General features: G+C 43.6%; 1 protein-coding gene across 1 annotated transcript in view; it reads left to right on the top strand.

Annotated features, from left to right (window-relative positions):
* LOC116980661 (G-protein coupled receptor 1-like) overlaps positions 1–27,847 on the top strand; it is a 114,630-nt gene that overhangs the window by 3,958 nt on the left and 82,825 nt on the right. Inside the window, exons 3-5 of the mRNA XM_033033104.1 lie at positions 1,614–1,668; positions 18,240–18,296; positions 24,917–24,977. Coding sequence (XP_032888995.1) covers positions 1,614–1,668; positions 18,240–18,296; positions 24,917–24,977 — 173 coding nt within the window. The remainder of the gene's footprint in view (positions 1–1,613; positions 1,669–18,239; positions 18,297–24,916; positions 24,978–27,847) is intronic.

Here is a 27,847-nt window from a genome sequence, read left to right as displayed (position 1 = left end):
TTGTTTCACTAATGTGATATTCTTAGGGAGGTAACTAAGATTGAAGAAAGCAGGGAGGTAAATGTTGTCATGTAAATTTTGTAAATGTTTGTACTTTATTGATGCACTTGGCAAGGTTCTACATGGTAGGCAGGTCCAGAAAGTTTAGGTACCGTGGAATCCAAGATGAGCTGGCTAATTGGATCCAAAATAGACTTGCTGATAGAATCCAAGAAGATGGCCGTGGGAGGTTGCTTTTCTGCTTGAAAGTTGTGACCAATAGTGTACCATAAGATTTGATGCTGGGATGCTTGATGTTGTGATCCATATATTAACAAGATGCAAATATAGGAGGAATTAATAGTAAGTTTGTAGATGACATGAACATTGGTGGGGTTGTGGAGATCGAGGAAAGTTGCTTAAGGCTACAGCAGGATGTAGATCAGATTGAAAGTTGGGCGGAACATTGACAGGTGGAATTTGATCCCAACAAGTGGAAGCTGATGCATTTTTGGAAGCCAGAAAGGAGTAGGACAGGTACAGGTAAATGGTAGGACGCTAAGGAATGTTCTCAGAAAGTGGCAACACAGGTAGATATAGTTATGAAGAAAGCATATACCATGATTGCCTTCATAGATTAGCCCATTATATTGAATATTTACAAAATACTGATTGCACTGCACTGAATTATCGTGTGCAGTCATGGCCACTGCACTGTAGGAGGGTATGTGGTCCTGCTAGAGTGAGTGCAGAGGACATTCACAGGATGTTGCCTGGATTGGAGGACATTAGTTTTGTTAAGGTTATGGGAGACATAGGTAAGGTAGATAATCAAAATATTTTCCCCCTGATAGGGGCATGAACAAAAAGAGAGCATAGGTTTAAGGGAAAGAGTGGGGTCAAGGAAAGGGCATTCACATTGCGGCCCTGTTTCCACCAACCTGTCCACCACCACGCACAAGAAGCGACAAGACAGACACCATTGTATGTAGATGTCAAGAAGTGTGTTCAGCTCTGGCTGAACAACTTCTAATCTTGTGTGTGGACTCGACAAGAAGAAGGGAAAGAGTTTTAAAGGAGATTTGAAGGAAACTTTTTTATACAGATTGATAGATATCGAGAACTTGCGGCTAGAGGAGATGTGGAATGGGATACAATCACTGCACTTTGGAGACATTTAGATAGGCACTTAAATGGGAAGACACCGAAGGATACAAATTTAATGTGGGCAAATGGGATTAGTGTAGATATGCAAAATATACAGCTTGGGCGTAATGGGCTGTATGACCTGTTCCTGTGCTGAACACATCTATAACTATTATGAGGCAGTTGCAAAACGGAGACAGATTTATGTGAAAGAGAGACATTTATGTGGGGGGGGAGGGGGGAACGACAATTTATATGGTTGATGCAGCTCCCTGCATTTCTCCCAGACATTCCCTGCCAAAGTCAGAGGTATTGAGTTCACACACAATACCACATTTGTGGCTCTTGAGATTATGGCACTTGAAGGTTATAATCTGTCCCACAGCCACATGCTGGAGAAAATTAGTGAATTCTTGTGACGCGAAGATCAGAGATGTCATTAATGCTCATGGAGAATGTGTACTAAACACTGTTTTGTTTTTATTTAGCTTCTTTATGCTGCTTGTGATATGGTTATTTCGGAAGTACAACTCTTTGGCCCAGGTAAAAAAACACAACATTTAGGATGTTTTGATATTAATATGTTCTGCCAAACACAATCTCTAAATACTGTTATGTCATTGGATATTTCACATTCATCATTGTTTTCTCCACTGCAATCTTCCTTGTTCATGGGAACCTAATACAGACATCAATGATGAATGTGAAGCATTCATAAACATAACATGGAGGTGGAGATATTAATAAAGGGACATATCATTGATCTCCTTAACTGTGCTATTTTGCTGCCAGCAATGTCAGTTTGATACAAAAAGAACCAATTCCAATTTTCAGAGAAACCAGGAACAGCAAATGCTGGTTTATTCAAAAGGACACAAAGTGCAGAATGTAGTTTTGAGTCTTAATTACATATCCTTTGCATGTAATAACTGCTTGAAGTCTGCGATTCATGTACATCACCAGTTGCTGGGTGTCTGCTCTGGTGATGCTCTGCCAGGCCTGTATTGCAGCCATCGTTAGCTTATGCTTGTTTTGGGGGCTAGTCCCCTTCAGTTTTTTCTTCAGCATATAAAAGGCATGCTCAGTTGGGTTCAGATCGGGTGATTGACTTGTCCACTCCAGAATTGACAATTTTTTAGCTTTGAAAAACTACTTTGTTGCTTTAGCAGTATGTTTGGGATCATTGTCTTGTGGTAGAATGAACAGCCGGCCAATGAGTTTTGAGGCATTTGTTTGAACTTGAGCAGGTAGGATGTGTCTATACACTTCAGAATTGATTATGCTCCTACCATCAGCAGTTGTATCATCAGTGAAGATAAGTGAGCCAGTACCTTCAGCAGCCATACATGCCCAGGCCAAACACCACCGTGTTTCACAGATGAGGTGGTATGCTTTGGATCTTGGGCAGTTCCTTCTCTCCTCCATACTTTGCTCTTGCCATCACTCTGATTTGTTAATCTTCGTCTCATCTGTCCACAAGACCCTTTTCCAGGACTGTGGTTGCTCTTTTAAGTACTTCTTGGCAAACTGTAACCTTGCCATCCTATTATTGCGGCTGGTGGTTTGCATCTTGCAGTGTAGCCTCTGTATTTCTGTTCATGAAGTCTTCTGCGGGCAGTGGTCATTGACAAATCCACACCTGACTCTTGAAGAGTGTTTCTGATCTGTCGGACAGGTGTTTGGGAATTTTTCTTTATTATAGAGATAATTCTTCTGTCATCAGCTGTGGAGGTCTTCCTTGGCCTGCCAGTCCCTTTGCGATTCGTAAGCTCACCAGTGCTCTCTTTCATCTTAATGATGTTCCAAAATTGATTTTGGTAAGCCAAAGGTTTGGCTGATGTCTCTAGCAGTTTTATTCTTGTTTCTCAGTCTCATAATGGCTTCTTTGACTTTCATTGGCACAACTTTGGTCCTCGTGTTGATAAACAGCAATAAAAGTTTCCAAAGGTGATGGAAAGACTGGAGGAAAGACTAGGTGCTGAGAGCTCTGTTTTACCTGCATAAAGGAGGCATTTAAACATACCTGGGCAATTACAAACACCTGTGAAACCATGTGTCCCAAACATTATCGTGCCCTGAAATGGGGGGAATATGTATAAACACAGCTGTAATTTCTACATGGTGAAACCAAAATGTATAAAAATATCCTTTAATAAAATCTGACAATGGGCACTTGAACCGCATGTGATTTTTTTTCTATTACAAATCTCAAATTGTGGAGTACAGAGGCAAATAAATAAATGATGGGTCTTTGTCTCAAACATTATGGAGGGCACTGAACATCTTCTTAATGAAATTGAAGCACACTTGCCAGTCATCAGTGAATGAATTAATCCAGATAATGCCACATAAAAAATAATTTTACGCATTCATAAAGCAGCAGGTGTCTGATAAATTATTAATTGTGACGATATCTTTAAAAATTGGCGCAGTAAATCAATAAATTATCAGAGTCGTTTTAATTAATTAATTAATAAGGCATCTGACGTGTCACTGCTGTCTCCCTTTCAAAGATTTACATACTGATTTTTACTGGTTTCTTTGCACCTTACATTTCAATGTCTTGAGCAATTAGAGCACATTTTAAGGCTGAAGTCTCAGTTGAAAATGTCTGGAGGCTCCAAAATGTAAGCATGAAGAAATTTCTAGTTTCAATTTCATGTTTTGAAGATAAAAAGGTGGCTTGGCAATCAGAAGAAAATTTCCTGTGAGAAAAGTTTGCATACAGATTTAAAGAGGCATAAAGGTTTGATTAGTGAGGTGGTTGTGATCAGAGTTTCAATGAAAGTCAAGGCAGCAACATAGTCAGAAGGTCACGAGATCACATGTTGCAAGATTATGAGGCCTAGGCTATATTATGGAAAAACTGTAAACGTAAACCTAGATCAAGTTCCAAAATGTGTCTATTATATGAAGGGGAAAAAACTGATGAGGTGAAGTGCCCTAACTCAAAATGTAGCTGCTGAAATTGGTCAGAGTGGACCTTTAACACAGAAGTGAGATAGCGGGGGGACTTGCAAGTGCCTATATACCTGCGTGTAAACTTGTGACACCAGAAGAATACTACTTGTGGAAAGCTGAACAGTGTGCTAAAAAATGTATTGGATTTAGAAGTTTTATCATCAAAGTCAATAATTATTTTAGCATATATGCAATTATATTGTGAGATTCAAAACAAGATCAGGTGCAGGAATTGTGCAGACTTTTTTCTAACCCATATATATTGGGGGCTATGCACTGGGTAAGATAACCAACTCAGCAATGGTACTAGTAAATCAAAGTTTGACCTTACTCTGTCAGTATTTTGGTAACAAGATGGCAGTAGAACTAAGATTAAGTGAATGCAGCTCTTGAGGAAGATACGTATGTTTACAAATTGTTACTTTGGGGTCTCTGAGTCCATGAATAAATGTTGACAGAGAATCCTGCAGAAGTTGAGGTTTTCAATCACTACGAATCATGTTCAAGCCTAGTAATGCTGACTTCATATTTGGAGTCACACCATTTTACCAGAACATCTTGCTCCGGCAGGTTTTCAACATATCAGCATAACTTGATATGTTATTGAATCTAGTACAACAAGGTCATATCCTTACGCCAAGATAACAAGATAACTGTCCACATGAGAAACAGAATTGGTTGTTGAAGTGGTTCCATATCGTGACATCTAAAACCACATTTAATGATATCAGTCAGCAAAATGTAGCATTATACACGGGGAGACAAACATCAAACCCAAGGTTTAAGGTGGAATGAGCATGTTCTGGATTTAGTCCAACAATAATTGGACTTTGATGTGTGAATGTAATTGAGTCCCTATTTTAAAAGTCATATATGGAAAGATTTTATAATTCGATTGATAGTTTCTATGTCTATAAACAGAACTATTGCATGTTAGCAGTACTTCCTTATATCAAAGTATTTCCTTATATCTGAAGAAGGGTCTCGACCCGAAACAGTCGTCCATTCCTTTTCTCCAAAGATGCTGCCTCACCCGCTGAGTTACTCCAGCATTTTGTGTCTACCTTCTGTATATCAACCCAGATTGTGAGTTGTAGCATGCCAATTTTTTTTAATATAGCACTAGAATAAGTAGCATCACACGGAAGGGCTGGACCCCAGTGGCAATATTCCACCTCTCCACCAATTCCAATATTGGTGGCCAGTGGGGGGGGGGGGGGGGGGGAGCTTTCTAGAGCACTAGTAAGGGTGTTGTGGGCTGAAGTGACTGGTTTCCAGAGGGCTAGTATGGACATTGTAGGCCGAATGGATTCTTGGGCTGGCGGCTCAGTCACTCAAGCCTGTTGTACTGGCAGCTCACTCACTCACGGCTGGTGGGATGGCATGTTGACTCACGGCTATTCCTTGAAATTTCATTTCAAGCAGGGTTCAATGCCCCCAAATTCAAGTGCAGTTTCATACCACTTCAAGCAGGGGGCAAGGCAACCAAATTCAAGTGCAGTTTCATACCATTTCAAGCAGGGTGCAAGGTCCCTAAAGACAGCGAGTCGTGACCTCTCCCTCGTCCATCTTGCAGAGACTGAGCCACGCCCAGACTTCTGGGTTTTATAGTCGCTCCCCCCCCCTCCCACCAGAAGGGTCGTGGCCTTCATGGCGTGATTGACTGGAGAGTGAATCTCAACATTTTTTAAACACTAATAACTCTTTTATTTTTCATCGATGGGAAAAATCCTCGGCACCTGTTGAGCGGAGGGGGACTCTGAGTAAGATGGCCAAAAGTCACAGCCGTGCATGGTAGTGTTTTTTCTAAAATCAATATAAAGCGCAAACAGGAAGTGGTCAAGATTAGACTTTTAATTATATAGAATGCAAGGCAACTTTAATTAGGCAACACAGCTTTAGCATTTCCAAACCAAAGGCAACACAGCTTTAGCATTTCCAGACCAAAGGCAACACAGCTTTAGCATTTCCAAACCAAAGGCAACACAGCTTTAGCATTTCCAGACCAAAGGCAACACAGCTTTAGCATTTCCAAACCAAAGGCAACACAGCTTTAGCATTTCCAAACCAAAGGCAACACAGCTTTAGCATTTCCAAACTATATTTTCAAACCACATTAAGGGCACTGACAGGTCAGTAAAACCACTCACAGTTTAGTAACATGTGTTCAGTGTTATTCACAGCTCAGACTGAGAGACATGACCCTCTCGCTTCCCTATTTTGCAGAGACTGACTGAGGCACTCAACACTTCCGTTTTATTGTCCCTCCGGAAGGGGCCTGGCTTTCAGGAGAGAGAATCTCAAAAAAATTTAAACACTAATAACTCTTTTATTTTTCATCGATGGGAAAAATCCTCTTGTCCTGCGCAGCGGAGGGGGACTCTGAGTATGATGGCCAAAAATCACAGCCGTAACTGGCAGCGTTTTTTCTAAAATCAGTATACAGAACAACAGGAAGTGGTCTAGTTCAGACTTTTAGTAATATAGATTACAGCCAAACTCATTTATGCTTTTTACCTTAAGTACATTTATAACCATGAGTTTATAGTTAGACATCAGGACTAGGAATTCTGATGTTGACTATACCTTAACAAGAAGATATTGGAACAAATTACATTACCCCTGGTAATATAACTAGGCAATATTTTAGTCAGTCTGTAGAAGAGTCTCGAACCAAAACGTTGCCATCCATTGAGTTACTCCAGCAATTGTGTCTTTTTTGTAAGCCAGCATCTGTGGTTCCTTGTTTCTACAATATTTTAAATAAGGAATAGTACAGGAAGTTTTATCTCTACCTTTGAAAACTAAAATTGAAAAAACGAATTAATTTCCTGTCATAGGGCCTCGGAGACTGTTCAACAGAATAATTTAGAATGTGTTTCAGAATCATTTGTCTAATGAGTACTTTATTTGCGTCGTGTTACAATAAGCAATCAATGTGAACAGGTTTTTCTGGAGAACCCCTTAATTCCAGTTGCACATACTATGTTGCAGTATTTCATGAGGACATTTTCCTTTTTGTTCCTGAATATCAATGTAGGATCAGAACTGGCCTGAGGGATTTATCCACCTTTCTGCATTTCAAGACTGCCTCCTGATGTTTCAGCACATTGTGTAAGAAGGAACTGCTAGTTTAAACTTCTTCTTCTTGCCTAAGGTGTGCACAGCCTAAAGTTGTAGGACAACTTGTTTAAACCGAAGATAGACACAAAAAACTGGAGAAACTCAGCGGTTCAGACAGCATGGCATAGAAATTAGGATTTGACTTCCTACATCTATAAGTTAGTTGATGAGACCACACTTGATGTACCTTTTACAGTATTGGCTCTAGACCATCTAGACTGTAACTACAGTGCCCTCCATAATGTTTGGGACAAAGGCCCATCATTTTTTTATTTGCCTCTGTACACCACAATTTGAGATTTGTAATAGAAAAAAATCACATGTGGTTAAGTGCACATTGTCAGATTTTAATAAAGGCCATTTTTATACATTTTGGTTTCACCATGTAGAAATTACAGCAGTGTTTATACATAGTCGCTCCATTTCAGGGCACCATAATGTTTGGGACACAGCAATGTTATGTAAATGAAGGTAGTCATGTTTAGTATTTTGTTGCATAACCGTACAATGCAATGACTGCTTGAAGTCTGCGATTCATGGACATCACCAGTTGCTGGGTGTCTTCTCTGGTGATTCTTTGCCAGGCCTGTATTGCAGCCATCTTTAGCTTATGCTTGTTTTGGGAGCTAGTCCCCTTCAGTTTTCTCTTCAGCTTATATAAGGCTCAATTTGGTTCAGATCCTGTGATTGACTTGGCCACTCAAGAATTTACCATTTTGCAGCTTTGAAAAACTCCTTTGATGCTTTAGCAGTATGTTTGGGATCATTGTCTTGTTGTAGAATGAACCGCCGGCCAATGAGTTTTGAGGCATTTGTTTGAACTTGAGCAGGTAGGATGTGACTGTACACTTCAGAATTCATTATGCTACTATCATCAGCAGTTGTATCTTCAATGAAGATAAGTGAGCCAGTACCTTCAGCAGCCATATATGCCAGGCCATAACACCCCCATCACCGTGTTTCACAGATGAGGTGGTATGCTTTGGATCATCAGCACTTCCTTCTCTCCTCCATACTTTGCTCTTGCCATCATTCTGATATAAGTTATTCTTCGTCTCATCTGTCCAGAACTGTGGCTGCTCTTTCAAGTACTTCTTGGCGAACTGTGACCTGACCATCCTATTTTTGCGGCTAACCAGTGGTTTGCATCTTGCAGTGTAGCCTCTGTGTTTCTGTTCATGAAGTCTTCCTGCGGACAGTGGTCATTGACAAATCCACACCTGAACCCTGAAGGGTGTTTCTGATCTGTCGGACAGGTGTTTGGGGATTTTTCTTTATTATAGAGAGAATTCTTCTATCATCAGCTGTGGAGGTCTTCCTTGGCCTGCCAGTCCTTTTGCGATTGGTAAGCTCACCAGTACTCTCTTTCTTCTTAATGATGTTACAGTTGATGTTGGTAACCCTAAGATTTGGCTGATGTCTCTAACAGTTTTATATTTGTTTCTCAGTCTCATAATAGCTTCTTTGACTTTCATTGGCACAACTTTGGTCCACATGTTGATAAACAGCAATAAAAGTTTAAAAGGTAATGGAAAGAATGGAGGAAAGACGAGGTGCTGAGAGCTCTCTTATACCTGCATTAAGGAGGCTTTTAAACACACCTGAGCAATTACAAACACCTGTGAAGCCATGTGTCCCAAATATTATGGTGCCCTGAAATGGGGGAACTATGGCCTTTAATAAAATCTGGCAATGTGCACTTTAACCACATGTGATTTTTTTTCTATTACAAATCTCAAATTGTGGAGTACAGAAGCAAATAAATAAATGATGGGTCTTTGTCCCAAACATTATGGAGGGCACTGTATATAGCTCCTTAAATGAGGAGAACGTTCACAAGATTGATGCCGGGGATGAAGGGGTTGACATGAAGATATTTTGAGCTGGGTGGGCCTATACCTATTGGTGTTTGATAGTGTTATTGATGCTCTGATTGCAACACACAGGGTATTAATGAACTAGGCAGAGTAGATGCTGAAAATATGTCTTTCTTCTGGGAGGGTGAGAGATCTGGAATGATGGGCATATTTTAAGAATAAGGGAACATTTATTTAAGTTGGAGATATGGAGGAATTTCTTATCTGGGGGTTGAGGATCTTGGGAATTTTCTATCCGAGAGAGCAATGGAGATGATGACAGAATATATTTGCTAGGATAGGCAGATGTTTCCCATAAAGGCGAGTGGAGAGTAATGGGGAACAGTTAGAAGAATTCAGATTCAACTTTAATTGTCATTGTCAGTGTACAGTACAGAGACAACGAAATGCAGTTAGCATCTCCCTGGAAGAGCGACATAGAATATGATTTCAATAAATAAATCTATTTAATGCATACAGTCATAGACTTCTTTTTTCCTGTGGGAGGAGTGTCCGGGGGGGGGGGGGGGGGGTGATTGGCAGTCACCGAGGTACATTGTTGAGTAGTGTGACAGCCGCAGGGAAGAAGCTGTTCCTGGTCCTGCTGGTCCGGCAACGTGGTGCGTTGGGCAATTTTCACCACCCTCTGCAGTGCTTTCCGGTCGGAGACAGCAGTTGCCATACCATACTGTGATACAGTTGGTAAGGATGCTCTCGATGGTGTAGCGGTAGAAGTTCACCAGGATCTGAGGAGACAGATGGACCTTCTTCAGTCTCCTCAGGAAGAAGAGACACTGGTGAGCCTTCTTGACCAGAGTTGAGGTATTGTGGGTCCAAGAGAGGTCATCGGAGATGTTGACCCCCAGGAACCTGATGCTGGAAACACGTTCCACCTCCGTCCCGTTGATGTGGATGGGGGTGTGCGTGCTGCCCCTAGACTTCCTGAAGTCTACAATTGACTTCCTGAAGTTGTCAGCGCACCTTGCTGCTAGATGCTGGACCTCCTCCCTATAGGCCGACTCATCGTTGTTGCTGATGAGGCCAATCACCTTTGTATCATCTGCATACTTGATGATGGTGTTAGTACCATGTACAGGTGTGCAGTCGTAGGTGAAGAGGGAGTAGAGGAGGGGGCTCAGCACACAGCCCTGTGGAACGCCGGTGTTCAGGGTGAGGGTTGAAGAGGTGTGCTTGTCTAACCTAACAGACTGGGGTCTGTTGGTTAGAAAGTCCAGTATTCAGTTGCAGAGGGAGGGGTCGATGCCCAGGTCCGTGAGTTTGGTGATCAGTTTAGAGGGTATAATGGTGTTGAATGCTGAGCTGTAATCGATGAACAGCATTCTTACGTAAGTGTCTTTGTTGTCGAGGTGGGAGAGGGCGGAGTGAAGTGCCGTTGAGATGGCATCCTCCGTACTCTATTCTTGCGGTAGGCAAACTGATACGGATCCAATGTGGGGGGTAGGCAGCCTTTGAGGTGTGCCAGGACCAGCCTCTCGAAGCACTTGGTGATGATGGGAGTAAGTGCAACTGGGCGGAAGTCGTTGAGGCTCGCCGCAGTGGAGTGTTTTGGCACCAGCACTGATGGAGGTGATTTTAAGGCACGTGGGGACAACTGCTTGGGCAAGTGACAGGTTGAAGATGTCAGTCCAGACGTCTGTCAGCTGCGCAGCACAGGCCCTGAGGACGCGCCCGGGGATGCCGTCAGGGCCAGCAGCCTTACGTGCATTAGTCCTACTCAGTGCCACGTACACGTCGTAGGGGGTGAGTGTGAGGTGTTACATAGAAACATAGAAACATAGAAATTAGATGCAGGAGTAGGCCATTCGGCCCTTCGAGCCTGCACCGTCATTCAATATGATCATGGCTGATCATCCAACTCAGTATCCCGTACCTGCCTTCTCTCCATACCCTCATGATCCCCTTAGCCACAAGGGCCACATCTAACTCCCTCTTAAATATAGTCAATGAACTGGCCTCGACTACCCTCTGTGGCAGGGAGTTCCAGAGATTCACCACTCTCTGTGTGAAAAAAGTTCTTCTCATCTCGGTTTTAAAGGATTTCCCCCTTATCCTTAAGCTGTGACCCCTTGTCCTGGACTTCCCCAACATTGGGAGCAATCTTCCTGCATCTAGCCTGTCCAACCCCTTAAGAATTTTGTAAGTTTCTATAAGATCCCCTCTCAATCTCCTAAATTCTAGAGAGTATAAACCAAGTCTATCCAGTCTTTCTTCATAAGACAGTCCTGACATCCCAGGAATCAGTCTGGTGAACCTTCTCTGCACTCCCTCTATGGCAATAATGTCCTTCCTCAGATTTGGAGACCAAAACTGTACGCAATACTCCAGGTGTGGTCTCGCCAAGACCCTGTACAACTGCAGTAGAACCTCCCTGCTGCCTATACTCAAATCCTTTTGCTATGAAAGCTAACATACCATTCGCTTTCTTCACTGCCTGCTGCACCTGCATGCCCACTTTCAAGTGTTGGTGATCAGCAGGGAGCACAGCCTTGATGGCTGTCTCTAGATTGTCCCTGTCGAAGCGGCCATAGAAGTGGTTAAGCTCCTCAAGGAAGGAGGCGTCGCTGGATGTAGGGGTGTTGTTGGTGGGTCTATAGTCTGTGATGGCCTGGATGCCTTGCCACATGCGTCGGGGGTCGGAGTTGTTGTTGAAGTGCTCCTCAATCCTGAGCTTATGGCAGTGCTTGGCCTTCTTGATGCCCCTCTTCAGGTTAGCCCTGGATGAACTGTAGGCTCGAGCATCGCCTGACCTGAAAGCAGTGTCCCGTGCTTTCAGCAGTAGCCTGACCTCGCTGTTCATCCATGGCTTCTGATTCGGGAATATGGTCACCCGTTTGAGGGAGGTGACACTATTGATGGTGGAGTTTATAAAGTCCAGAACAGAGGATGTGTAGGAATCAATGTCCGTGTGGGAGTGAAGGGTGGCCTGGGCTGCAAACGCCTTCCAGTCAGTGTTTCTAAAACACTGCTGAAGTGTGGAGTCCGCTTCCTCTGACCAGACTTTAACTGTCCTCACAGTGGGTTTAACCCGTCTTATGAGTGGGGAGTACTTGGGGAGCAGGAACAATGAGAGGTGATCAGACTGACCAAGGTGGTGGAGGGGGACGGCTTTGTAAGCTTCAGCCGTGTTAGTGTAGACTATGTCCAGTGTCTTGCCTACTCTAGTGTGGAAGGATACATGTTGGTGGAATTTGGGGAGTGCAGTCTTCAGGTTGGAGTGATTGAAGTCACCCGCAACAATGAAGGCTGCCTCGGGGTTGTGCGTCTGTTGTTTGCTAATGGCAGTATGCAGCTCTTTCATTGCAAGCTTGGCATTAGCATCAGGAGGGATATAGGCTGCAGTCACAACAGTGGAGGTGAACTCTCTGGGCAGATAGAACGGTCTGCATCTAACCAAGAGGAACTCAAGGTTAGCTGAGCAGTGACTCTCGATGATGGTGGAGTCCGTGCACCATGCTTTATTTACATAAATGCACAGACCCCCACCTCTGGTCTTACCGGAGTCTGTTGTCCTGTCCGCTCGGAGTAAATGACGCCCCGTTAGCTGGATGGCGCTATCAGGAACATCGATGTTGAGCCAAGTTTCCGTGAAGATCAGGATGTTGCAGTCTTTGATCCAGTTGTGGGAGGTGATCCTTAGCCGGAGTTCGTCCATTTTGTTTGCCAGTGAGCGCACGTTGGCGAGGAAAAGGCTAGGAATCGCTAGCCTGTGTGGGGCCAGCTCTAACCTGGCCTTTAACCCACCTCTGCGTCCCCGGCGGTGCTTTCGTACGCGTCGCCGTCTGTTGGTGCTTCCGGTCGGCCGAGCTGGCTTGGTGCGCGCTGGTGTTCTGCCGCTCCGTTGCTCCGTGGCTCCAGTGGCGGTCTCCAGCCCCGCGGCTCCGGTGCTCCGTTGCTCTGACGAGCTCAGGAGCGAGACGGAGATCGCCCAGAAAGTTGTTGCAGCCGCAGGAACCGAAGTCCAGAAGTTCCTGTCGGCTGTACGAAATGGATACAAGACTGCTCCGTGTGAGCAGCCTTGAAGCAGTTAGGGGAATTGTCGCTATTTTTCCCATTCTTGGGAGACACGGGGCGTCGCGATGTGCCCGCGCCGCCGCCATTTTGTCATGGATTGTCAAGAATTGAGTTGAGAACAAGAACAGATTGTCAATAAATCTTCTGGAATCAGATGTGGGTGGAGAGGGAGGTGATCTTCACCTTTTTCATATGTTCTAACAAAAAAATAATCTGAAAAGGGAGACACTGATGTTGGAATCTGGAGTGAGTGTTGATGCAGGGTCCCAACACAAAATATCGACACTTCCCTTTTGCCTCCACAGATGCTGCTTGACCCACTGAGTTCTTTATGTGGTTTAATTTTTGCTCAAGAACTAGAATATCCCTTATTTTAACTGCTAAAGAGAGCTGTAAAATTAATCAGGGCTCTACATATGTCTGTCCATTAATTGTGGCTGGAGATTTGCTGCTGTAGATAATCAATTGAGGAACAGGACTGAGTCAAGATTTCTTTGTTTCAGTAGGGCAATTTGGACAAAGTTGCAGCTTGCTCACGAAGCAGGAAATGGCGAGACAACTCAAGCTGTTGCCACATTTCCCCGGAGGTTTCATTAGTGCAACATTGTCAGAAAACTGGATCGAGATTTTTTTCTCTCACTCCGTTGGGCTCACGATGGTTTGGGGAAGAAAGAATATAATGACTCCCGAGACATTAAGATCCATGTACACACTTTCCACTTCTTTATGGAATTTACAAGGGGCCAGCAGCATCAAAATTATAGTATTATCTGAGGACGCATCTTTTGCTAAATTGCCAAACCAAAAAACGGAAAGAAGCATTTAGACGATATATTTACAAAGCTTTTGAAATTACAGCTTTGACCCGCATTTGTGAGTGCGGATTTACTGTATGCACTCTGAAATATATTTATACTGATTGACTGAGAAGGACACTATAGGCACTTTTATAGTTGCTAGTCAATGACTCCAATCGATCCTGAGGTATCGTAGTTGTACAGAGTTGAACAAACTCAGAGCAGGGGCTGACTTACAGAAATCTGACCACGCAAATTTTCCCATGCATTTTTCAAGCTAGTAATGAAATGTTCCATTGGTATTTCTTAATGACAGAATACTGTATATATTCCAATATTTTAGTTATGAGTAGTTGGTGATAGGGTAATTATTGTATGAAACAAAAGAATTATAGCAAGTTTACGTATAGCAATAAAATGTAAGTTACTATAGAAAACGAACGTCTCTGACTTGCGGAGAAATTGGCTAAAACGGACTGTTCCCAGGAACAGAACCCTTACATAATCCAGACAATAAATTGATTAAACCTCACAACATGAACTGTTAAGAATAACTAGGCAAAGCCTTGATGTGCTATGTACTCGGTTGAATATTTCATAAGCAGTTGAAGTTGTTAGGGCATTTTAGTAATGGGTTTTTTAAGCACACATTATGCATATTTGTGGTATTATGGTGGAATCTATGGTAATTGATTAATATGATAATTAATCAACTGATCAATGGAGGTGCCAGCAATTTAAACAGATATCACTAGAGTTGACAATCATGCAGTATCCACAGAGAAGAAGGTTGGGTTTGTAACATGTCAGGTCATTGACCTTTCAAAGGTAACTATGATCCTTTATGTTTATTGCAGTGACAAGCGCTTAGTGCACAATGATGCTCCAGACAGCTAATTATTCACCTGTAAAATGTACTGTTCATATTGTTTGTCTACATATTTTTTGTTGTTGTTACATCTTTGGCCCAGAACCATTTTGAGTGGAATATAATTCAGCTGTTATCTTAAAAATTAATGAAAAAAAAAAGTAGTGAAGAACAGTTCAATAGGAAGGAAGGATTACGCAGCTGGCTGATAGGTTGTTTACTGCTTAGCTGATTGAGGGGCCTCCGAGCAGCACTGCTATTTGTTGCATGCACAACATGCATGAAACAAATTTATGCAATTGATAAAAATCTTCAGATTGAACAATACCAACGACCCCTTAATGACTGGATACAATCATTACATTCTTGCTTTATTTGAATTACAGAAATTTGCCTATTTGGAGTTCATAAATACTACCCAAGATGTGTGGGGGCGGGGGCGGGCGGAGGGGGGGGGGGGCTTAAATGAACACAAAATAGAAAATACACCAAATTTAAACTATTTTTAACTCTCATTTATTGAAGCACATGCAGATAATATGGGTTTATCAGCACAGTAGGTACATTTTGCTGTTTAGCTGATATGTTTTCAGACATTATCCGTAATTAATGTAGTATTAGTTAAAATCTTTCCTGCTGTGTTCTGAAGTGCTGCCCCTGAATGACAGCTGAAATATTGCAATTGGACATTTACAGGTTATGTAAAACAATAAATCGATTCTCATTGAGTTCATTGCCAACTCCATGTTCAGTACAGGGCTTCTCGACATGATAACCCAACATTGATTGTGAAGTAGGGCCATGTAGTTGCAGAATGTCGCTGAAGAGAGGCATGAATGAGAAACAAGCTAAATTGGATTGAAAGATTCTGGATGTTTATGCATTGAAATTAACTATAACCAGGAGTGAAGGTAGATGCTGAATGCTGGATAAACAGCAGGTGAGGCAGCATCTATGTCGCTCACTAGATGCTGCCTCACCCGCTGAGTTTCTCCAGCATTTCTGTCTACCTTCGATTTTTCCAACATCTGCAGTTCTTTCTTAAACATAACCAGGAGCGAGATATGTTTGAGAGCTTCCACGGGTTATATATTGGAATAACAGATAACTATGAATTAATTGTGCAGGAAAGAACTGCAAATGCTGATTTAAACCAAAGATAGACACAAAATGCTGGAGTAACTCAGCGGGACAGGCAGCATCTCTGGAGAGAAGGAATGGGTAACGTTTTGGGTTAAAACCCTTCTTCAGACTGAAAGTCACTGAAAGGGAAAGGTCTACTATCCCGGTTCGAATCCCGCTTGGAGTGCATACTGTCGTTGTGTCCTTGGGCAAGGCACTTCACCCACCTTTGCCTGTGTGTGAATGTGTGTGAGTGATTGGTAGTGGTCGGAGGGGCCGTAGGCGCAGATTGGCAGCCACGCTTCCGTCAGTCTGCCCCAGGGCAGCTGTGGCTACAGAAGTAGCTTACCACCACCGAGTGTGACTGAGGAGTGAATGAATAATGCGATGTAAAGCGCCTTGAGTATTAGAAAGACGCTATATAAATCCCATCCATTATTATTATTATTATTATTATTACTATGAATGAATTACCGGCTGGACTTTAATAAAAGGCTGTAGAAATAGATAGGGAATATGTAGAAACAACGTGGTTTACAGAAAAAGCCACCATCTGCTGGAGTAACTCCATGGGTCAGATAGCATCCCTAGAGAATGGATAGGTGACCTTTGGGGTTGGGACCCTTCTCCAGTCTGAAGAAAGGTATATTTGGGCAGTGTCTGAGGGACAACTCTTCGAGTCATAGAGTGATACAGTGTGGAAACAGGCCCTTCGGCCCAACTTGCCCACACCAGCCAACATGTCCCAGCTACACTAGTCCCACCTGCCTGCGCTTGGTCCATATCCCTCCAAACCTCTCCTATCCATGTACCTGTCTAGTTGTTTCTTAAGCGTTGGGACAGTCTCAGCCTCAAGTACCTCCACTGGTAGCTTGTTCCACACACCCACCACTACTTTGTGTGAAAAAGTTACCCCTCTGATTCCTATTAAATCTTTTCCCCTTCACCTTGAACCTATGTTCTCTGGTCCTCAATTCCCCTACTCTGGGCAAGAGACTCTGTGCATCTACCCGATCTATTCCTCTCATGATTTTGTACACCTCTATAAGATCACCCCTCGTCCTCCTGCACTCCAAGGAATAGAGACCCAGCCTACTCAATCTATCCCTATAGCTCACACCCTCTAGTCCTGGCAACGTTCTCATAAATCTTTTCTGAACCCTTTCAAGCTTGACAATATCTTTCCTATAACATGGTGCCCAGAACGGAACATAATATTCTAAATGTGGCCTCACCAACGTCATACAATTGCAACATGAACTCTATATTCTGACAGATGAAGGGTAATGTGCCAAAGCCTTTTTGACCACCTTACCTACCTATGACTTGATCTTCAAGGAACCATGCACCTGCACTCCTAGATCCATCTGCTAGACAACACTCACCAGATGCATACCATTCACTGTGTAGGTCCTGCCCTTGTTAGACGGCCCAAAATGCACACCTCACACCTCTCTGTATAAATTCCATCAACTATTCCTTAGCCCACCTGGCCAATCTATCCAGATCCTGCTTCAATTGTTCACAACCATCTTCACAATTTGCAAAACCACTAACTTTTGTATCATCAGCAACTTGCTAATCTTGCCCTGTATGTTCTCATCCAAATCATTGATGTAGATGACAAACAGTAACGGGCCCAGCACTGAACCCTGAGGCACACCACTAGTCACAGGCCTCCAGTCCAAGAAACTACCTTCCATCATCACCCTCTGCTTCCTTCCATGGAGCCAATTTGCTATTCTTTCAGCAATCTCTCATTGGATCCTGTAGATTAACTATACTAGCCTACCTTTATTATAACTATCACTACACATGTTATGCATGCTACACATTCCACATATTGTCAAGTCCGATCTTCATTATAACCAGACCACTGACATTAGTGATCCACACAAGCTTGTTGTTAGTTTAGACGCTGAACAAGGAGACGATAGCATGTATTTCAATAAACGACTATGAGTTGTTAACTTCTGTGTGTTGGTCTCATTACAAAACGTGGTGTCAGAAGTGGGATTCGAACCCAATTGGAGACCAGAAAAATGCGATCTAACCTTGTTGGACAGTTCCTGAAATTAACAACTCTTATACGCTACTGAATTTTGTATACACACTTGGCCTTCTGCCAATTAATTTTGTATCAGTTATCAAATATATTCTTAACACCAGGGGCACAGTGGCACAGCTAGCAGAGCTGCTGCCCACAGTAAGTAATGAGAGAGCAGGGTACTTTTTTTTGTCAATAGAATTTTTGTTTCAACAAGTGCAGCATAGGAGGAGATTTCCATCGCCACCAGTTTCAGCAAGCATGATATAAAGCTTTTCTAATTCAGGTTTTCATTCTTTTCCCAATAGAAAATGATCCTGAGTCTGACTTTGGCTGCATTGTTTGACAGTATTGCCTATCTAATGGTAAGTGGATAATAACTTTAATGGACCATACCTGAATTATAGAGTATTCTCTTCAGAACTTATAGTACTATGATTCGGTTCATATTTTTTCTAATGCCACAAAAACGTATATTAATTTATTTTTCACTTGCACATTTTATAGAAAAATGAAAATGTTTGAGCACTCTAACCTGTCCATTTGGTAACCTTTCGCAATGATGGACTAAAGTACATGTGATGCAATCTACATTTCTTTCTCTTCATAAAATAAGTAAATGGGTATTATGTGATTGACACAACAATCATTGCTGTTTTTGATTAATGGTACTGGAAAGATTTCTAAAAATACTGTCCTAAATATATCTGTGCTATAAGGTTTATAAATTGTATACGTTTATGTAAACTCTACAAGAGGGAATGTAGAGTTAGTATAAATGAATAATTAATGGAAGATACAGACACAGTGGGCTGACGGGCCTGAATCTGTGCTGTATATCTGATTCCACAAACAACCCTGTAGCACATTACACCCGAATATTTGTATTCTTTTAAATATTTAATTTGATTTTACAAAATCTTAAAGAAAAATGTCACTTTGGTTTGAAGATCACAGCCATTCTTTTGAAGTGCTTTTTGTTGTAATATATTGCTGCTTAATACATGAAGGTTTTAGGATCTATTGAATAGTTTATTTCCATTATTTGAAAATGTGTTTAAAAATTAAAAATAAATAAATGTATTCTCTTGAGACTGTGTCATGAGATCAAGGATAATTTGCTTATTTACTCCAGTTCTGTGGGGGCTGAGGTGACCAATGTGGAACAAACAGACTGGCAAAGGTGGGGCAAGAAATGCTTGATGGGGTGGGTGAGTGGATGGGTAGGTAGTTTGGGAGGTGGTGTGTTCCATGTACAAGAAGGGCTTCAGTGTGGTTCTGATGAATGTAGCCAAATTCTTCTTGCCTTTCCTAATGCTCCTCTTCCATTTTGAGATGTCGTGACCATGGGTTACCACAAGTGTTAGGATATTGCAGTTTTTCAGGGCAGCTTTGAGAACAATCTTTATCAGGTTATCTGTCCATGTGGTAATCTCTTGCCATGGTGGACCAGAGTACTTAAGATACAATATATATTTTTCAACTTCAAATATGAAAACAATTTGCATGCTTTGGAAATTAATTTGATTTCTATTCAACAGTATGAGCCTTTGACATAAAAGCAAAATTGCTCAAAACTCTCAACAGGTCAGGTAGCATTTATGAAAAGAAAAACAAGTCAACATTTCAGGTTGAAGACCCTTCATTGGGACTGAAAAAAAGGAGAAAGCAAGTTAGTTTGTAAGTTGCGGGCAGCGTGGGGCAGGGATGGACAGGACAAAAGACATGGTTACCAGGAGGATAAGTCCTAAATGAAATCATCAGTGTAGATGGATGTAGATGGTTTATGCATGCAACCTATAATGTAGCTACCTCAATACCACTAACCACGCCCAGTCATCTCAGTATAACTGTGATATCTTCCCCTTGCTCCTCCCTTGGTTCCAGTACGCCTGAAGACTAGATGCAGTCAGTACTGGGACGTGTTTAACATGTGCCTTTATTAAAGACTCAGTAAAGTTACAGTGTGTCAGACTTAACTCCTTTACATGGTGTCAGTAAGTTAAACGCACGCCTCCTGTTTATCGGGTTTTATTTGCTCCTAGTTTTACTAGTGTTTAATTCCCCATTTACCATGGCATTCTCGTGCCGCAAGCCCTCTCCCCTTGTCTCTGACGCTGACATTGTGGAGCGATGGGCTACTTTCGTGATGGACTACAACCACTTCATCAACATCGTTCACCGAAACGACCCTGATGCAGGTCAAAGCCTCACTCCTGCTGAACCTTGCCGGTCCCGATGCTATGAAGCGGGCTCAGACTTTCACCTACAATCCAGCGGTCCTGGATGACAACGACCAGGTCGTCGAGCCGGCGGAATCTGCCAACGACCCGGTATGTCTCTTACGCAAATTTGCGGAGATTTGTGACTTGCCCTCCAACCGTATATTGGAGCGGGCTAGATTCTTTACAAGGAAACAGCAGCCTGATGAACCTGTTGAATGTTTTATCGCTGACCTGCGCTACCTTGCTCAGCGGTGCCGTTTCGAGAACATGCGTGATCAGCTCACCAGAGATATTTTGGTCACCGGCATGCTAGATCAGAAGCTACGAGCAGAGCTGCTGCGAAGACCGGATCTCACCCTGACTGAGGCTATGCATGCATGCCGTATAGCTGAGGTGGTTGACCCGCCACATGGGCAGAGGGGATCTGATAATCGGGCTATTAATCTGACTGGTGTTGCTATGCCCTGCACCGCGGCTGACTTATGCCGCTCGGGTCCCGTTTGTCAAGAAGTGGCCCAACTGCAACTATGTCCACTCTATGCAGTCGCAATGCCCAGCATTTGGGAAAGCTTGTAATTTCTGTAAGAAGATGAACCATTTCTCAGCTGCCTGTCGCTCCCGTGGGAACGTTCCTCCAGCTCCCAGACAAGTTTTAAACAACCTTCAACAAGTTGATAACGAATTCGCTTCACAGTCTTCTGTCGACAATGCCCTCGACTCTGAACCCAGCATTTCCATGGGAGATGCCAGTGTTTATTCTCTCCTTCATAATCAATCTCGCCTCCCCGATCCTTCTGTGCTTGTCACTATCAACAACAAGTCCTTCACTGCTAAGCTCGACACGGGGGCGAAGGTGAATGTTATGTCAACATCACTGTTCAGGAAGATAAGGAATAATGAGCTGTTAACTGCTGATCGCTCCATATTGCGTGCTTATGGGGGAGAGGAGCTAAAACCTGTGGGGAGGGCCACCTTCTACTGCGTGCTGAAGAAATCTTCGCGTGACCTGTCGTTTTTCATTCTTGACTGTGTGACTCTGTTGAGCAATCAGGCGTGTCAGGATCTCGGGCTGGTGTCCTTTGACCGTACTGTCCACGAAGTGCGGGTGATGCTGGATCCACTCTCCGAGTACCCTGACCTATTCGATGATGAACTGGGTAAGCTGCCCCTTGTATACAAGATCGCAACTGACCCGTCGGTTGTACCAGTGATCCGTGCTCCACACAGGGTGTCGTTTGCCATGAAGGGCAAGGTCGAAGCCAAGCTGAAGAACATGGTTGACATGGGAGTGCTTGAAGCTGTCAGCGAACCCACCGAGTGGGTCTCCACCATGTTTGCCACCATGAAGAAGGGTAAGAGCGAGATACGGGTGTGCATCAACCCCAAATACTTAAATCTGGCAATGACGTCCTCATTACCCTATGAGGACTGTAGAAGATGTTGCTGCCCAGGTCGGTCAGGCCACGGTGTTCTCTGTCCTTGATGCCAGGAGCTCATTCTGGCAAATACCTCTAGACAAACACTCCTCAGACTTGACCACTTTTGGCACCCCCTTCAGAAGATTCAAATTTTTGCGGATGCCGTTCGGCATCAACTCTGCCAGCGAAGTGTTTCAACGCTCCATGGAGCAACTGTTTGCTGGCCTGCCGTGTGCCATTATCGTGGATGACATCCTGGTTTATGGGAAAGATGCTGCTGAGCACGACCACAACCTCCGACGGATTCTAGACCGCGCTCGCCAAATCAACTTAAAACTTAACCCGTCAAAGTGCAAGTTCCATGTAGCTGAAGTACCCTATGTTGGCCACATCTTCACAGCCCACGGGCTGAAACCTGATCCGCAGAAGACCAACGCTATCACCGAGCTGTCTGCCCCGACCGACGTGACCAGCCTGCAGCGTTTCCTGGGCATGGTCAACTACTTGGGAAAGTTCATCCCCGACCTCAGCGAGCTGAGCGCACCCCTGAGGCAACTGACGAAAAAAGACATTGCCTGGTCCTGGTTTCCCCAACACCAGCAGGCTTTTGACCTTCTCAAAACAAAGCTGATTAGCACACCGACTCTCAAGTTTTTCGATCTGCAACGTCCTATTGTAGTTACGTGTGATGCTTCCCTGCTTCGGACTCGGCGCTGCCTGCCTGCAACTCCATGATGATGGCTCGCTGCAGCCCATTTCTTATGCCTCGCGTACCATGACAGACACTGAGCAGCGATATGCACAAATCGAGAAGGAGCTTCTTGCGGTTGTATTCGCCTGCTCCAAGTTCAAGGACTTCCTTTTCGGTACCAGGTTCACCGTCGAGACGGATCATCAACCCTTGGTGACCATCCTCAATAAGCCTATCCATGTCGCTCCTGCTAGACTCCAGCGCATGATGTTACAGCTCCAGCTGGTTCGACTTTCTGAGGGGCACCGAGATGCATGTGGCCGACGCGCTGTCCCGGGCCCCCCGTCCTCCTGTGACAGGCACCCCTACGAGCAGGAGGATCTGCAGGTACTCAATGTCAACTTTGTTCCCTCTAAACAGCTGCAGTGCCTGGTTGAGCACACCGCCAACGACCCCGACCTGCAACAGCTCGCAGCTGTCATCCAGCGGGGGTGGCCCAGCAGACGCACCTCGCTGCCTGCGGGTGCCCACCCTTTCTTTCTGGTCCACGACGAGCTTGTGCTCCGGGACGGCATCATCATCAAGGGTCACAAGGTGGTCGTCCCTGCCTCCCTATATGACTTGTACTACAACGCTGCCCACATGGGGCATCCCGGAGCCGATGCCACCGTCTCACATGCCCAGGAACAATACTATTGGCCAGGCATGGCCAAGTACATTAAAGCCCGAGTAGCCTCCGCTGTGAAGTGGAACTTCACTCACTATACCAGCAGCCCCGATTACCAGCAGAGCCACGGCCTGGCCGAGCGAGCTGTCCGCAGTGCTAAGAATTTGCTCGAGCAGTCTCGTCTCTCCAATGGTGACTTCTACCAGGGTCTACTAAACCTTCGCAACATCTCACGGGACCCTACCATGCGATCCCCTGCCCAGCGTCTGATGTCCCGCATGCTTCGCCCACCGATGCCGATCACCCAACCGCCGATCACCAACAATCCCTGGTGCCCAAGGTCCTCCAGCCTGCCGCCGTCCAGCAACGGATTGCTCACAAGCATGAGATACAGCACCGCTCCCACGACAAGTCCTGCCGCCCGCTCTCACCACTACTGCCTGGCCAGGTCGTCCGCATGCAGACAGCCACCGGATTCTCCCGACTCGCAACCGTTGTTGGTGTGGACGATTCCCCGAGATCTTACCTGGTGGACTTTGATGGGACTGTCTACCGCCAGAGCCGCCAGCACCTGTTAGCCATTAACGAGCCTCAGCCTCCTCCTGCGGATCCCTACGCTCCTCCGTTGCGTTTCGAGCCTGTCATTACTAATTACCCCGCAGGAGGTTTATGCATGCAACCTATAATGTAGCTACCTCAATACCACTAACCACGCCCAGTCATCTCAGTATAACTGTGATATCTTCCCCTTGCTCCTCCCTTGGTTCCAGTATGCCTGAAGACTAGATGCAGTCAGTACTGGGACGTGTTTAACATGTGCCTTTATTAAAGACTCAGTAAAGTTACAGTACTTAACTCCTTTACAATCAGGTTGATGGGTTAATGGGAAAGGTTATAGGGAGAGAGAGAGTGAGAGAGAGAGAACCTGATAAAAAGAACACAAAAGCTTTGTAATGAGAGCAGTGAGTGAGAAAGCACAGTGTAAATGTTCATGATATTCGTAGGGAAGTGAATGGTGAAAATGGAAAAGTGTACCAGAAATTGTGACGTTAACGGAATCTTTGAAATACTGAAATGAGAGGAGAAGGAAGATGTGTTGGGTAGTGAAATTTCATTGAAAGTGGCAGAAATGTTTGGGATAATGTACTGCATGTGAAGACTGATGCAGTGAAAGGTGAGTACCATGGAACTCTTCTTGCTCTCCAGGAGGAAAGGGACTGAAAGCAGTAGTGAGAAGTGGATGAGATGCGGTCAAGGGCTCTTATCAATGTCTTCTAAGTTTTCTAATTTTCATTTACTAAATAAAAATTAGTGCACATACTAAAATGATGAAGGTATACTAAATTTTAAAGCACAGATAGGATAGATAATATGAATGTTTTTCCCTATCAAAATCAAGAGAGCATAGGTTCAAGGTGAGAAGAAGGAGTTTTAAAAGGGATTTGAGGGGAACCTTTTTTTTTTTTACACAGAGTAATTGATATCTGGAACATGCTCGAGGATGTGGTGGAATGATATATAATTATTATGTTTGAGATATTAAGGCAAATACAGAAGGATACGGACCTAATGCAGACAAATGGATTAGTGTAAATAAGCCAAAAGGTTGCCATGAACTGGTGGTCCAAAGGTCCCATTTCTGATTCAGATTGATTTATTGCCATGTATACCAGGGTGCAATAAGTTTCCTTGTCCACATGAAGCTCATTAGGTAAACAGTATACACGTTAATGATACAACAATAAATACAATGATGAATGCAAAACAGTAGAATGGTGCAAAGATTTTAGTGCAATCTAAAATAGTGCAAAAAACAAAAGTGCTAAAACAGAATTACTGAATGAGGTAGAAATAGGTGTAAGAATACGTGGTAGCATGTACTGGGAAGTGAGTGTGGATGAGTGATTAGATCAGGAGTCTGATGGAAAGATGTAATTAGTTCAGGACTCTTATGATTCAATATGAAACTTTGCCTTTGGAACAGGGAGAAGTTATCCCAGATGGTGCTCTGTGCAACTTCCAAGCCTGGTGGCTTACCTATTTTGGTGAGTTCTGTGCATTTTGTGAACAAAAACCCAAATCCTGTCATCCTGATTTCTAATGTTAAACATAAACAAACATGTGTATATTCTCTTAATATAATGTATATATATTTGAAAATATCTTAGTTAATGGTATGCATTTTTCAAAGAAATATGACATTTCGTTTTCCGATCGTCTTGTGGGAAATTGTAATATGCTACAAATTAAGTTTAATGACCAGTAATGATATGGTGTGCATGGGATTTTCCTAGAAAGGAGGGAAGAGGGAAAGAGCTAAGCAGGATAGAGATGAGCAAAGGGTGAATGAACAGAGATAGACTAGGACCAGAGAAGTTGTGAGACTGAAGGAGGCAGTTAAGAATAAAGGGTCAGAGGTGAGAGGGTGAAGGAGTAGAACTGATGAAAAGTGTGGGCAAGAGTAACCTTGTATTCAGCGTACACATTATGTTCTTTGTACTAATGAGTATATGTGTGCTTAGTTTGAGTAGCTGAATCTGGTTACCAATTATCTTGGACCAAGTCTTTGCATGGTCAAGATCTTGGGGACTTTAGATACAGCATGGAAACAGGCCCTTCGGTCCACCGAGTCCAAGCTGATCATCGATTCCCCATAGACACACCAGTTCAACACTACTTACCCACTAGGGGCAATTTACAGAGGCTAATTAGTCTACAAACCTGAACGTCTTTGGGTTTTGGGAAAAAAACGGAGCACCTTGAGGAAACCCATGCTGTCACAGGGAGAACATGCAGACTCCACATAGATAGCACCCGAAGTCAGGATTGAACCCAGGTCTCTTATGCAGTGAGGCAGCAGTGCTACCAGTTGTGTCACTGTGCCAATTGGTATGCAAATCTTTGTTTTAAAGAAATCAAGTGCGGGTACGTACACCGCTCATTGGAAGCAAGTTATCTCAGTCCTGAAGGTCTTTCCAGTATAAGTAAAGGAGATACAGCTGTGAACTTGCATGATATTGCCATGTTATAAATCATCTATATTCTGTATTCATACATTATATATCAATGCAGATTTCAGTTGTAGCCATTCATCTATAATTTTATGCAAACATTTTGAAATCAATAAACAATTTTAAAATGTCATTTATACTTGAATTTTCTATCTTCCATTCATTGGAAAATTGTAAAATGGCACAGACAATTCATGCATTTGATGAAATGCCTTATTGTCCTTTTCAAAGTCATATAATGCAGAAGCATTAAATCTGTGATAGACACAAAATGCTGGAGTAACTCAGTGGTTCAGGCAGCTTCCCTGGAGAACATAAATAGGCATCGTTTCAGGTCAGAACCTTTCTTCAGACAAGGATCTCCAGGGATGCTGCCTGACCTGAGTTGCTTCAGCATTTTGTGTCTATCTTTAGTCTAAACCTGCATCTGCAGTTCCTTGTTATTACATTATAGCACTGAATCTGTGCTGACTACAAAGTACAAATCCCTTGTTCTCCCTATAGGGCAATCAATCTCCGCCAGATTCCAGCAGCCACGTACTAACCAGTGGCAAGGTACAGCAGTCAATTAACCTATGAACCCCCAAGTCTTTATGATGTAGGAAAAATACTGTAGCACCTGGAGGAAATCCATGTGGTTTCAGCGAGAGCTTGTAAACAGACAGCACTCACGGTGGTGATTGAACCTGGGTCACTGGAGCTGTATGGCAGCAGTAGCCCCACAAGCTGTTCCACCATGACATCCATGGGAATGCTTTTTGTTTGGTCTGCAGCCAAAAAAGCATTCTGATTTACACATTCCACTTTAACATCATATGTTGAAGCAAAAGGGTTAAAGAGCACCAATCAATAGATGGTATGAATCCTACCTTCAAACATGGAAACCTAGAAAATAGGTGCAGGAGTAGGATATTTGGCCCTTCGAGACAGCACCGCCATTCAATATGATCACGGCTGTTCATCCAAAATCAGTACCTCGTTCCTGCTTTTTCCCCATATCCCTTGATCCTATTAGACCTAAGAGCTATATCTAACTCTCTCTTGAAAACATCCAGTGAATTGGCCTCCACTGCATTCTGTGGCAGAGAATTAAACATATTCACAACTCTCTGGGTGAAAAAGTCTTTCCTCTTCTGAGTCCTAAATGGCCTACGCCTTATTCTTAAACTGTGACCCCTGGTTCTAGACTCCCCCAACATCGGGAACATTTTTCCTCCACCTAGCCTGTCCAATCCCCTAAGAATTTTATATGTTTCTAAAAGATTCCCTCTCATCCTTCTAAATTCCAGTGAATACAAGCCCAGTCAACCCATTCTTTCATCATACGTCAGTCCCACCATCCCGGGAATTAACCTGGTGAACCTACGCTGCACTCCCTCAATAGCAAGAATGTTCTTCCTCAAATTAGGAGACCAAAACTGCACACAATACTCCAGGGCCCTGTACACCCGCAGTAGGACCTCCTTGCTCCTATACTCAAATCCTCTCGTTATGAAGGTCAACATGCCATTAGCTTTCTTCATTGCCTGCTGTACCTGCATGCTTACTTTTAGTGACTGATGTACAAGGACACGCAGGTCTCGGGAGGGAGTGCTCGGGGATGAGGGGAAATGAGACGTGCCTGTGCAGTTAGGGGCTATGGGTGAGTGGTGGAATATTGTGTTGGGGAATGGGTTGCTTTGGGGGACCAGGCCTCCCTGTGTGACTGGAACCCAAAGGGTCCCACTTAGTGGAAATCTGCCCAGTCCCAACAGTTTACCTAACACCATTTCTGACTATGGACTTCAGTTCCTCCCTCCCGCTAGATCTTTGGTCCCGTAGTATTTCTGGGAGTTTGTTTGTGGCTTCCTTAGTGAAGACCGAATCAAAGTACTTGGGCTGCCATTTCCTTGTTTCCTTGTTTC

The sequence above is a fragment of the Amblyraja radiata genome, chromosome 14, assembly GCF_010909765.2.
Source record: "Amblyraja radiata isolate CabotCenter1 chromosome 14, sAmbRad1.1.pri, whole genome shotgun sequence".
Classification (NCBI taxonomy): domain Eukaryota; kingdom Metazoa; phylum Chordata; class Chondrichthyes; order Rajiformes; family Rajidae; genus Amblyraja; species Amblyraja radiata.
The sequence above is the reverse complement of the archived record's forward strand: the minus strand, read 5'-3'. Positions and strand labels throughout refer to the sequence as shown.